Source organism: Eptatretus burgeri, chromosome 10 (genome assembly GCF_056783735.1).
Source record: "Eptatretus burgeri isolate ZD-2024b chromosome 10, Ebu_testis_v1, whole genome shotgun sequence".
In the NCBI taxonomy this organism is placed as follows: Eukaryota; Metazoa; Chordata; class Myxini; order Myxiniformes; family Myxinidae; genus Eptatretus; species Eptatretus burgeri.
Genome location: NC_140970.1, coordinates 3,177,649 through 3,190,618, shown reverse-complemented (window position 1 = coordinate 3,190,618; position 12,970 = coordinate 3,177,649). Strand labels below are relative to the sequence as shown.

The 12,970-nt window shown below is 51.6% G+C and overlaps 1 protein-coding gene across 3 annotated transcripts in view; it reads left to right on the top strand.

Moving 5' to 3' along the window:
* Window positions 1-12,970, top strand: part of LOC147017826 (protein canopy homolog 3-like) — a 48,505-nt gene that overhangs the window by 27,176 nt on the left and 8,359 nt on the right. For 2 of the 3 annotated variants that reach the window (XM_085896854.1, XM_085896852.1), the window contains exons 4-5: window positions 313-435; window positions 1,630-1,747. In XM_085896854.1, the coding sequence (XP_085752980.1) occupies window positions 313-435; window positions 1,630-1,747 (241 nt within the window). The remainder of the gene's footprint in view (window positions 1-312; window positions 436-1,629; window positions 1,748-12,970) is intronic. The other variant, XM_085896853.1, reaches the window with a different exon arrangement.

Genomic DNA, 12,970 nt, shown 5'->3' with positions numbered 1-12,970 from the left:
GATGATTTTGAAAAAGCAAGAATGATGGCCTTTGCAATTTCTTTTGGTTGTAGCCTTCTTTGGTGTTGGAAATGTGGGATGGATCACACCGATGACCAAGTATCCCTTTTCGGATTGTTTTGAGTATCAAGCTGCTGTGGTTAACCAATTTTTTTCAAGACAATTTTGCTGTGGTTAACCAACCAAAAGCTTTTTTAGACGTTGTTTTTCAGTATCTTTGTTCCAAGAGCTCTTTTGGTATTGTCACCAAATTTAAAACCTCCAGTTTGTGCGTTCATGTTTCCTGCTGTCTTCCACTGCTGTGTACATCAGGGCATGAGTGAGACATTCCAAACATTGCATGGATTGGTGCACAAAGGTGTCAAGGTGGTGATGGATATTCCTTACGAGCTGTGGAATGAGACCTCTGCGGAAGTGGCCGACCTCAAGAAACAGGTGCTTGAGTGGAGGAATGCCATTTGATGTTCTTAATTTTATCGTTATCTTTAAAGGTAGTGGAGAGGAAGTAGATGTTGCAAAAATAACAAGTGATACCTTCATTGATTAGTGGATTGTTTTCTGCTTTTTCTTCAAAGTTGGTCGATTTCTCAAGCTCAGGCAAATCTACAAATCGCCTCCACTGTATGAATCCATGTTACCAATGACTATCACAACAGAAAGACATTTGGTGACCTTTACAGGTTGCATCGTGATTGTTGCCGTGATCCAACGGTGTTCTGACAATTTGGTGTGACCAATCCATCAAACTTCATTAACATCTTGTTTATTACACAGCAAACACATTGTGATAATGCCTTTCCATTTGTTCATGCTCCTTTCAGGGAGTTACAATTACATTGTTGCACTTTTGTAAACTCAACAGGTGGGCTTGTGCATACATTATGCATTGCATTGCATCCCATCGGTACTCGACTCTCAAGCCCAGGTACATTTGGCTGTTCCCCTTCAGGAATCGTTCAGTCACCTTTCGTCCATTATTGAGAAATGTAATTCTAAAACTCGTGGATATAGCTGTTAAGAATGGGTGGTAAAATGGTGTGCGATTTGATAGGATGGGACGACCACTATAACGATCCCATGATGGAATGGTGCCGAGGAAGCGCTGTCACCAGAATGCTGTGACCTAAACTAGCTTGGCGAACGCTTTGAGAAGCTTGCTTTTCTTTGAGAAGAGGCCGAATTGCTCCCTGCCCCCCCTCCAACTCTATCACCACACATAATGTAAAGGAGTTGTAAGTAAGTTTCGATGCTTTAAACAGAATTGTAAGACTTTATTAATGATGTCGATGAAGTGCGAGTGACACAAATGCACAAAGCGGTGAGACAAGGTACAAAGCGAAAACAAACACCTTCCTCTTAGTGTTGTCGATTGGGAAAGATATAATTAGTGCATTCTACGTGAAGCGGTCATGCATCCATGCCGATTGATTTGGACAGGCAAATTGTGTTGAAAGTTATTGTCGATCATTCATGCTGTCGATATTAGAGATGTATTTATCATTTCAGTTTCTTGAAATCCTTCCTCGTGCACGTGGATTTTACTTTCAGGCTTTGCAGCCATTCTTGGTCCTGGCTAGCTCCTAAAACTGTATCTCCTCCAAAAAAAACAACTGCACCCTCATTCCGTAGTGCGACATGATGATGGGGGATTACGAAGAGGTGTTGGAGGACTGGTTCTGGCACCACCAGGATGAGGATCTGCGCGACTTCTTTTGCGAAAAACACGTTCTCAAGGACAACGAGACTGGTGAGAACAGCAGGCCATCTGCAACTTGGAGTGTGTCAACGATTGTGTGTACATGATGCACCCCTCCAAGCGAGGCAGCTTAAGGCCATATTTTCACGAGATAGGGACAGGCCAGATAAAAGCACCAAAACGTCACCGTGTTCTTTCGGTCCACAGCTTTAATTTTAGAAGCGTAGCCACACAATCGGTAAATGTCTCATATCATTTTTGTGATAATGTATGAAAATTACCTTGTATGCATTCCATGCATTTTCATGAGGAATATTGGCAGCTGATTTTTAATTATTATTATTTTTTTTCTTAAATGTTTTAAATTGGTCCGTCACTGATTTTAAGCCTGGTGTTGGCTTTAAGATCGTAGGGTGTTGGGCTCCTGGTAGGTAAGATCGTAGGGTGTTGGTAGGTTGGGGTTCGAGCTCCTGGTAAATAACACCAGGTGAGTTGATTTGGCTTGTCATCCTTCTGAGGTCAGCAAAATGAGGACCAGCTTACTGGCAACAGGGGCACTGCATCAGCTCCACAGCCCACACTTCCAGAAATGATGCAACTCGCAGCCAACAACAGCTTTGATTTCAGGAGATGAGCATAATCGATGAATACCTTCGATAATTATAATAATTTATGAAAGTGACGTAATTTTTCAGGCAATCCCATTGATATTGTTGCGGATTCGCGCCCGCCGGCGTGCTGACGGCCACGTAACTCGAATCGCGGCACGTCGCCCACTGGACGGACAATCCAGTCGTGACCCTCTCGGACTAACGCCGGGAACCAGTCACGGGTGGACCTTTCGGTCTCACGGCAATCGAGCCAATCAGCCCCCGCGTGGGATAGGGTTGCTCGCCAAATTCGACCTACCTAAGTACCCACGCGGAGGGTAGACCGGGCGATCGCACCTCGCCGCAGGTCGACTTCGGACACGGGCCACTTAAGCGACCCGTTCCGTACTATCAGAATAACCGAGCGGTGTTATCGTCGACCTCGACGGTTCGATTAATTATCGGGCGTATTCAGCCCACTACCAACCCTTTACGTGAAGCAAGATGAGGATTCAATGAAGGAAATGACGAAGCGAAGCGGGAAACAGTTCAACACAAAGCACATTTATTCACGGGAGCACACATATACAATTCCACCAAAAGCACACAGAAAAGACACAATGCAATTTACACAAAAAGCAAATGTAAAAGCGAAAACACAATGCAGAGCTAATACCGACTACCGAGCACACGGCAACACTTATACAATTCTACTTCACAGACGGCGCCGACAACACATACCCAAAACCAAGGAAAAGAATACCCCCAAGAATGAGGCGGGCCTGAGGCCGAGACCGGGTCGCGCCTACCCGTCTGGTGATGAGACGCGGAGCGGCGATGGCGCCCCAACCCCGCGGGCCTCGCGGGCAGTGTCTGGTAGGGGGTGGGAAAGGGGCCCCCTTGGTCGCACTATCTCAGCGCGGGGGGAAACAGGAGGGGGTTGCTGATGCTCGGGGTATAGAGGATCTTTATTATCCCTGGTGTGCGTCTCCACCTCGGCCAGGTCGCGCTGTCGGCCTCCCTCGGGTGCAGCTCCCTGCACGACGCGAGCACCCCCTCGTCTGGTGTCGCCGCCTTTCCACAGCTCGTCCCTCCGTTCCGACTCCAACGCACACGACGACCAGCTCCTTCTTGCCAACTCCACCGCCCGCGAAGTCTTGACTCTCTGTTCCCTCTCGACTCTCCTACTCCCTGGACTGACGAACACGGTCCCTTTTTATCAGCCCCGTAGCTTCGCCCTCTCATCTTTGACCCCCTCCCTTCGACCTTTCACCTCGCTCCCCATTGGCCCGAGAAAAAGTGGGCGTGAATGCTTTTTGATCCATAAATTTGCATATATTGTGGCGATGCGACGGTTGCGAGGTGTGACGTGAAGGTCGTGGCGGTTGTGGTGAAGCGGCGTTGTGGTTGGTGGTTGATGTTGTGGTTGTGGTGGTAATCATGGCGGTTGGTCCAAAATAAAGATAGCAAAAGAAAAACGGCTATCCTGAAGAGTCGCAGCACGCATAAATGACATGTATTCCCACTAGACAACGGGTTTGGGCCTAACTACACATATACTTGCCGAGATACCTCACCTAAGGGGCCTGAATGGTGGTTTGCGAATTTGGTAACCACAACACTACCCCCTCCCCTTTTTACAGACTCGTCCTGAGTCGTCAAATTTTCGTGTGCCATCATGTGTAGTTTTCCCCTAGTACATTTTACCTACGGATCCCTGAGTGCGACATTCATGGTATTCGTGTCCCCAAAATAAATAACCTGAGGGCTGCGTAACTATCTAAACAAACTCACTCACACGGACGACTTAAATAAAATTGCCGGCGCTAGACAGACATGCTGGGGGGCGCACTCATATTTACAGTACATCTTAACCTTAACTTACAAATTTTACACTAAACCATGGCCCAGGATCACTGAACTCTGCAAAAGAAAAGCAGTTAGCAGGGAGCCAGGCTGCCCACATGCAGTCTCTGGCTCAAAACAATGCAGGTGACAGGGAACGTGGCTGGCTGCTCACACGCAGTCCAAGGCCTTCCCTTTTGAACTGAACGCAGTGAACCACAACGGTGCATGGGCTGCACAACGCAGTCTCCGTGCCAGCTCCAGTGGCACATGCAATGAGCACAACGAATGGATGGATGAACACAAACACGGTGCACGGGCCGCCACTGCAGGCCCGTGTTGTAGCTGCCAACAGGGCAGTTCTCGCTGCTTGCAAACTGTTGCCTTGCGGATCCTGGCGCACATGGAAATTAACAGGGGGGGAAAAGCAAAAATTGAACGGGGCTGGTGAATGTGGGCAGTGGGCATGGCATGGCAAAGGTAGCAGGCAAACACAGCCCGCAGAAGAAGGCCGCTGCAGGCAAACACAGCCGGCAGATGAACTGGCCGGCACAGGCCTTGAAGTACCACAGCTGCAGATGAAGTGGGCCGGCACAGGCCTTGCAGCACAGCAGCTGCAGACGATCCAGCCGGCACAGGCCTCGCAGCAAAACAACAGCTGCCGATGAAGTTGGCCGGCCTCCGCCTTGAAGCAAAACACGGCCAGCCGATGAAGTTGGCCAGCCTTTGCCGTTCAATGGAGGTTGGTGGAGGGAGTGCGGTGGTGCTGGCCACTTGGAAGGCGGGCTCGGACCTACCTACCTGTCTCCCTCCCAACCTATCGCCTTTGCCTGTCACTGTACATACCCACTCCCTTAATTTCTCCAAACCCCAATTTAGCCCCAACTTATTTATTTATTTATTTATTTTTACTTCCCCACTATAAATCGTCCCCTAACCCCCTTTATCGTCTTTGTTCGGCTAACCTATCCTGTCACCGAGCCTACTCCCAACCCCTACGTTCCCTTCCCGGAGGGGAACAAGGGAGAGCTAACGTCCTGTGCCGAGGCCCAACGAAGCCTCAGAATGGCCTCCCCAGAGTTCGGCGATCTATAACCAAAGTGGGTCCAGCGGCCCACAACGACAGCGAGGGGATGGATGGTGCGGAGGGGTACATCTCCTAATCTACCCTAACCATTTAACTGTTAAACTACCCCGGGGCTTTCAACAAGCGCCTCTCGCTTAAACTATTGGTTCTAACAACCCAGATTCCCGTCGCCTGTGTTGGTGTCCTTACAATTTCGGGCCTCGCCCCCCAATTTTCTCTCCGTGCCCTCACACGGTCTCCTGGCTGGGACACGTGGCTCCCTTTGGCAGGCACGACCCTCTGCCAATTCTCCCGCTATGGCACCCCCGGGCACTACACTGCCTCCGAGCCTACCAGCTCCCTAACACCGGGGAGTGCCCCCCATGGCACCTCCCCTGAAACGCACACGTGGCAGGCCGGCCTCCCGGGCCCCTTTCCGAGGGTCACCCGTGCCCACAACACTGCCCACGCGGCTAATGGCGCCCCGGGCCCCCGCACCAAGCAGGCGCACCCGTGCCCACTACTCTATCCCGGCCCCCCATGGGCCCATGGCCTACCGCGGCCGACTAGCCTGGTGCCCGGGGTACCCACTCAGCGATACTCACCTTTCGCAGCCATGCTCCCAAGCCCGTCAACAGGGCTCCTGCACCCCTCCAAATGGGTCTCGAGCCTACTTTCCCACCAACAACAAAACGACCTCCATTTTTCAATTTGACTAACCCAGCTAACTCAATCTACACTGACCCCGGGGTCCCTTGGGCGGGAGTCACTCCTCCCCCCAATCACTCATCGCACCATGCATTCCCCATTCGCTCCACTCACACAGACCCGCTGGCCTCACTCACTCAACAAGTACTCACCTCACAACCCACAACTCTTCAACACACTCACCGCTGAACTCTGCCATCCTTCTTCCTACATCCCCTAACTAACTCGTGCTCCCACGTCGTCCCTTAAACTACAGCACGTTCCTTTTAACCTACGTAGCTAAGCTACGTCCCCTCTACACATTCATAAGTCTGTCCATGTCCTCAAATAATCCCATTTTATTTCCCAACCTAAAGCTCACTATCATCCCTCTAACTAATCCATTCCACGGACTCCATGAGGACTTACCCCTGCCCTATGAAGTCGGTCTAACTAAGCTAACCCTTCCCCCTAACTAGTTTCCATCCTGTGCCCAGGGTAAGGGGGTCTTCCACCCCTTGCCCAGGAATCCTGTGCACCCGAAAGTGAGGCTTGTTTTTTTTTTTTTTTTTCCCATGCGCAGCACCTGCGCGGCAACTCGCGCACTTTGCACCTGCCCGTGACGTCATGCAGCTGCACGTGTTCCTCGTCCCTCCTTGGACGGTCCCATCCGGCAGGGATACCTCTCCTGCCGGATTCCAACCCCACGTGCAGCCATGACGTCACCGTGCGCATAAAAAAAAAAACACAAGGCCCACGTCTCGAGGGGTTCCCCACGCGAACACATGTGCTTTGCCCGTTGGAGCTTAACACACACGATCGCGTGGAGAACCCGTCCGGTCCAAATCCATTTACCTGCCTAAACTTTGTCCGTCCGCGGGATCGGCAAATCCACCGCGTGCGTTTCCGGACCGGGACTTCACTCTCGCAAGCGAGCACGTGGCGGTCTCGTGCGTTGCACAGCACGAACCGCGTGCTCACTGCTGGGTGAACCCGGCACGGTCCCCGAAACAGCTACAGCCGCTACTCGGCTTTCTTTCTTCTGTCGCCGTCGTCGTCGCCATTCAACACACGCACTCCCGCGTGTAACGACGCTCACACTCCATTCCATTACATTCACACCGGGAGACGCGGCTGCGTGCTCCCGCATGCCAACCGACATCTCCCTCTCATACCGCTCTCTCACACACACGGTCTCCCTTGCACACAGCGACCTTGCACACGGCCGTTCACTCACGCGTGCAGGGGCACTCACCCGCGGTGCCTCATCCACACTTCGTGCCTCATCCACACACGGCGTGCTGGGAAGCACGTACTCCGGCACCATCGCCACCACACCACTCACACACGGGGTCGCTTCCACACACGGGGACGCACTCACACCTTGCACCACACACACAGGGACAACCACACTGGGGATTCGTGTCCCCACAAGGGTCTCCGGGGCCTCTATACCCCCCAAGCTCTCCGTGCACCTGTCCACAGCACTCCTCCCCTCAACCTCGCAAAGCACGACCGAACTCACCTGGTCGTGACTCGCCTCAAGGGGGCATACTCCCTCCCCTCGTTCCTGGAGGAGGCCATCCAGGTGCTCGCACTGGGTCCCCACACGCTCCGCGAGCTCACCCCCATTATCCTCCACTACCTCCGTGTGTGTGTGCACGTCACTTACCCCGTCTTCATCGTGTAGTCTCTCCTCTATCGTTCCCTTCCCGGCTACCGTCACTGCCAACTCTTCACCCTTTACCTCCCTTGTCTCAACTATTATTATTTCCTTTGTCGTCACCTCGTGTCTCGTCTCACACGTTTTGGTCTCCCCATTTAATTTTTCCCTTTTGGTCACCGTCGATTCCTCTGTCATGACCCTCGCCCAACACACCCCAAGAATTATTTTTTTACCCGCCTCCACCGCGGGCCTGTCAGCCGTTGCACCCCCTTCCAGCTCGTTTGCTCCCACACGTGGAGTCGCCATTTTTATCTCCCTGGTCACGGCCTTCATGCCCGCCTGCAGGCATCGGCCCATGTTCTGCGTCTCCCCCCGGAGCTTTTTCATTTCTTCCTTCATGTTTGCTTCCATTCCGTTTGTATTTGTATCCATCTTTTCGTTTATTTGTTGTGTATTCGCATCCATCGTCGTTTTCACTTCATTCATTTGCTTGTTCATGTCTTTCATTTCGTTTTTTATTTCATTTGTCATTGCCGCCAGCATGGCGCATAGCTGGGCCACGTCGGGTGCGCTTGAGTGAGCCGTTTCGGCAGGGGTTGGGGAAGGGTCTTGGTGGAGAGGGGGGGGGGAGGTGTCATACACCGCGGCCGCTGCTGCACCCACCTCGGGCCCTGGGTTCAGTTGGGCGAGTCCGTGTTCCTGCACAATCAACATTTCCTGCTCGGGGATTCCATCCTGGACCATGGATCCTACACATTCTACATCCATTTCTAATACCCCCGGCTCCCGCTCGCCTTGAGACGCCATCTTGCTTCTCGTGAAGGGTTAATTTGCTCGCTCGTAATTTGGAGGGAATCGGGGGTCGCTTCTCTCACCCCTGGACCGATTCCCGTGAATTTAGCCGGAGACAGGAGAGCCCGTTTTCCTGTTCTCCGATACCAGTGCCGCGAGGAGGGCGATGAATTTGTATCGCACGACCTGACACCAGTGTTGCGGTTTCGCGCCCGCCGGCGTGCTGACGGCCACGTAACTCGAATCGCGGCACGTCGCCCACCGGACGGACAATCCAGTCGTGACCCTCTCGGACTAACGCCGGGAACCAGTCACGGGTGGACCTTTCGGTCTCACCGCGATCGAGCCAATCAGCCCCCGCGTGGGATAGGGTTGCTCGCCAAATTCGACCTACCTAAGTACCCACGCGGAGGGTAGACCGGGCGATCGCACCTCGCCGCAGGTCGACTTCGGACACGGGCCACTTAAGCGACCCGTTCCGTACTATCAGAATAACCGAGCGGTGTTATCGTCGACCTCGACGGTTCGATTAATTATCGGGCGTACTCAGCCCACTACCAACCCTTTACGTGAAGCAAGATGAGGGTTCAATGGGGGAAAAGACGAAGCGAAGCGGGAGAACAGTTCAACACAAAGCACATTTATTCACGGCACACGGGAGCACACATATACAATTCCACCAAAAGCACACAGAAAAGACACAATGCAATTTACACAAAAAGCAAATGTAAAAGCGAAAACACAATGCAGAGCTAATACCGACTACCGAGCACACGGCAACACTTATACAATTCTACTTCACAGACGGCGCCGACAACACATACCCAAAACCAAGGAAAAGAATACCCTCAAGGATGAGGCGGGCCTGAGGCCGAGACCGGGTCGCGCCTACCCGTCTGGTGATGAGACGCGGAGCGGCGATGGCGCCCCAACCCCGCGGGCCTCGCGGGCAGTGTCTGGTAGGGGGTGGGAAAGGGGCCCCCTTGGTCGCACTATCTCAGCGCGGGGGCAAACGGGAGGGGGTTGCTGATGCTCGGGGTATAGAGGATCTTTATTATCCCTGGTGTGCGTCTCCACCTCGGCCAGGTCGCGCTGTCGGCCTCCCTCGGGTGCAGCTCCCTGCACGACGCGAGCACCCCCTCGTCTGGTGTCGCCGCCTTTCCACAGCTCGTCCCCTCCGTTCCGACTCCAACGCACACGACGAGCAGCTCCACCGCCCGCGAAGTCTTGACCCTCTGCTTCCGACTCTCCTACTCTCCGCCTCTGGACTCTCCGACTCTCGACTCCTCTGACTGACGAACACCGTCCTTTTATCCCCCCGTAGCTTCGCCTTTGACCCCCTCCCTTTGACCTTTCACCTCGCTCCCCATTGGCCCGAGAAAAAGTGGGCGTGAAGGCTTTTTGATCCACAAATTTGCATATATCGATCGTCCTGGAGGCGGGGCCAATTCGCCCCTCGCTTACCGATTGGACGGCAAAAAGTGGGCGTGTGTCGTTTTTGATCCGTTTTTGAAGCACAAAATCCGTGATTTTGTACACGCTGTTCGACGCGCGCTCTGCACGAGTCCAACACCGGTACCCACAGCGGGGCAAGAACGGTGGCGATGCTACGGTTGCGAGGTGTGACGTGAAGGTCGTGGCGGTTGTGGTGAAGCGGCGTTGTGGTTGGTGGTTGATGTTGTGGTTGTGGTGGTAATCATGGCGGTTGGTCCAAAATAAAGATAGTAAAAGAAAAACGGCTATCCTGAAGTCGCAGCACGCATAAATGACATGTATTCCCACTAGACAACGGGTTTGGGCCTAACTACACATATACTTGCCGAGATACCTCACCTAAGGGACCTGAATGGTGGTTTGCGAATTTGGTAACCACAACAATATTTAAACATCAAAGTACTGTGACGTCCACGGGACTTGAACAGTCCCGCCAACGTAGAATGAGCCGAAACGATGGAGGCGGTTTATTTTTTTATAACCCAAAGATGGCGGTTTTAATCGCTCCACAGCAAATGGGACGAGGAAGGGTGGCACGAGTCGCTTTTCACCGAGTTAATAATGTTTATTTCTCTAACCAGAACGATAATAAGACTCGGCAAGAGGAGGGATCCGGGGCGATTCGACGGGATGGGTGGTGTGGGTTCGGGCGTGGGGGAAACACAAACAATTCCAATGGATATACAAATCTCAAACCCTCGAAGGCGCCAGGTACACACACACACACACACACACACACACACACACACACACACACACACACACACACACACACACACACACACACACACACACACACACACACACACACACACACACACACACAACGTAGCTGGTGGTCAGGCTTGCCCGTGGTGTCGACGTAACAGTCGCTGGATTGGTGCCGGACGAGCTGGCGTTGCACTCGTCAGGGGCAGGAGACACGGTGGTGCCGAGGTTCCGTCAGCCCTTCTGCGCAGAGCCGCAGTTTCTGGCCTGTGAGCTCCAACCAGCCACCGTGGTGCTGCTCCTGGTGGTGTCGACCTCATGATGTAGGCCCAAGTCCGCTCACAGCTGCCAGGGAGCCAGTTCTCGCGCCAAAATGCGAGCAGGAGAGAGAGGCAGGTCCGCCCGCCGTTCGGTCCCGTACTCCGAGCCAGCAGAACTCCAGAGCCAACCAAGGTGAGGCACAGCAAGGCCGCGAGACACTATGAATCCAAGAACGAACCAGCGCAACGAGAGAGCACACTCAGAGACAAACAGCCTCGACCAGATGCTTTCTTTTTTTATGACTGGTTTCTTCTCCCGAACAGAACCTTTTTATACTCGAGTCCTCGTCACTTCCAATCGAGCCCTTTTATTGGCCCTCTGCCATCGCCTTCCGCCAATCGTGATCAAGGGGTGGAGCCATCCGCAGCACTGTCCTGTTACGTCACGGCAAGCCTACAGGGAATACTAAAAGGGAATACGCATACACACTTACCCTAACCCGTCTCCCTATCTAATTACGTGACAATTATCATTTCCCCCTGAAAGAAATGGACATTTACTAGACAACTTATCACCACTGAATCGCTACTTATTACATCGAGATCCTGGTACAACTCGAACAGCATGGCATACCTAATTAAACATCCTAATTACCCTTTGAATGCATACCCCCCCCTCCCCCCCCCTCAGACGTAACAGTACTTTTGCAGATTGAAAAATGCTTACTTTAGACACGTGATGTCATAGATGAATATGTTAACACAATCCGCACCATGTAAACAGTGGGAAAACTCAATGCAACAGCAACCAGAAGTCAGTGTTGACAGACAGCACCTCTTCCTTCCATGAGCCAATAAAGAAGAATTATCTTGTGCTTTTCAAGTGTCCAGCAGTCAAAATGAAGACCAAGCAGGCAGGGCAGATCTCAATGCTGAACAATAGCATTGCCCTCTTCTCTCAGCTTCTTCTTTTTCTTGCATGTGGTAGCTTGATTGCCAGGTTGCTATCATTTTGTCAGGGCACGTCTATGCCGCTGATGTTGTGCCCCGATACCAGCACACTGGTACTCATTTTGCTGAGCTCAGAAGGATGACAGGCTGAGTCAACCCATCTGGTGTTGATTCAACAGCCAACGGGGCTCGAACTCAGGACCCTAAGATCCCAAGCCAGCCACCTGAACCACTAAGCCAGCACCAGGCTTACGTGTCTCAGCTATATATATTGTGATGTTGCACAGACATTGAGACATGGACACTTCTTCAAGCATGAATTTCCTCTGAAAGCTATGCCAAGGAAAAAAATAAAATAAAACATCAACTGAGCTCTCTGGAACAGGATACTCGTTTGAAACCTCCAGGAATCTTTGCCATCAAATCCCGAGATGGTGCTGTGGTGGTGCATTTCCTTCCAACAAGCAACCTTGCTACATTCGTTGACTACAGTACGTCAGTGACGTCTTTTTTTTCCCCACATCATGAAGGAATTGAAGATCCAAAAGAGTTGATGCAGTATGGGATACTTCGTTGTGGCCAAAAAATATTGGCACCCTTGCACTTTTTTCAAATAACTCACAATTTTCTCTAAAAAATAAGTTGAAATAAAAAAAAATTTAAAAATTGGTATCCACAGATTTATTTCTTTAGTTTGCAGTGGAACGGAACAAAAAAAAAAAGCTGAAAACAATTACAAAATCTTTGCTTATTTCCAATGGCTTTGCTTTGCAAAATGGCCCGGACAATATTATTGGCACCTTTTAGAAGTTGTGAGAAATAATTGGATTTCAAGCAGGTGATTCTCCTTTACTTCGGAATTTAACTCGCTTGTGGTGAGTTGCAGGTGCCTGCAAGATAAAAAATCACTCATTCAACCTGTTTGCATAGAGAAAAAGGAGTCATTCTGCTGTTTTGTGTCACTGTGTGTACCACAATGAGCATGGAGAAAAATAATGAAAACCAGAGAATTGTCTGAGGAGGTCAGACACAAGATTGTAGCCAAGCATGGACAACCTCAAGGCTACAAGTCCAACTCCAGAGACCTTGATGTTCCTCTGTCCACCATACACAATGTTATCAGGAAGTTTGAGGCCCATGGTACTGCAGCCAACCTCCCTGGATGTGACCGGAAGAGAAAACTTGATCGAAGATTGCAGCGAAGGATTGTTCGAA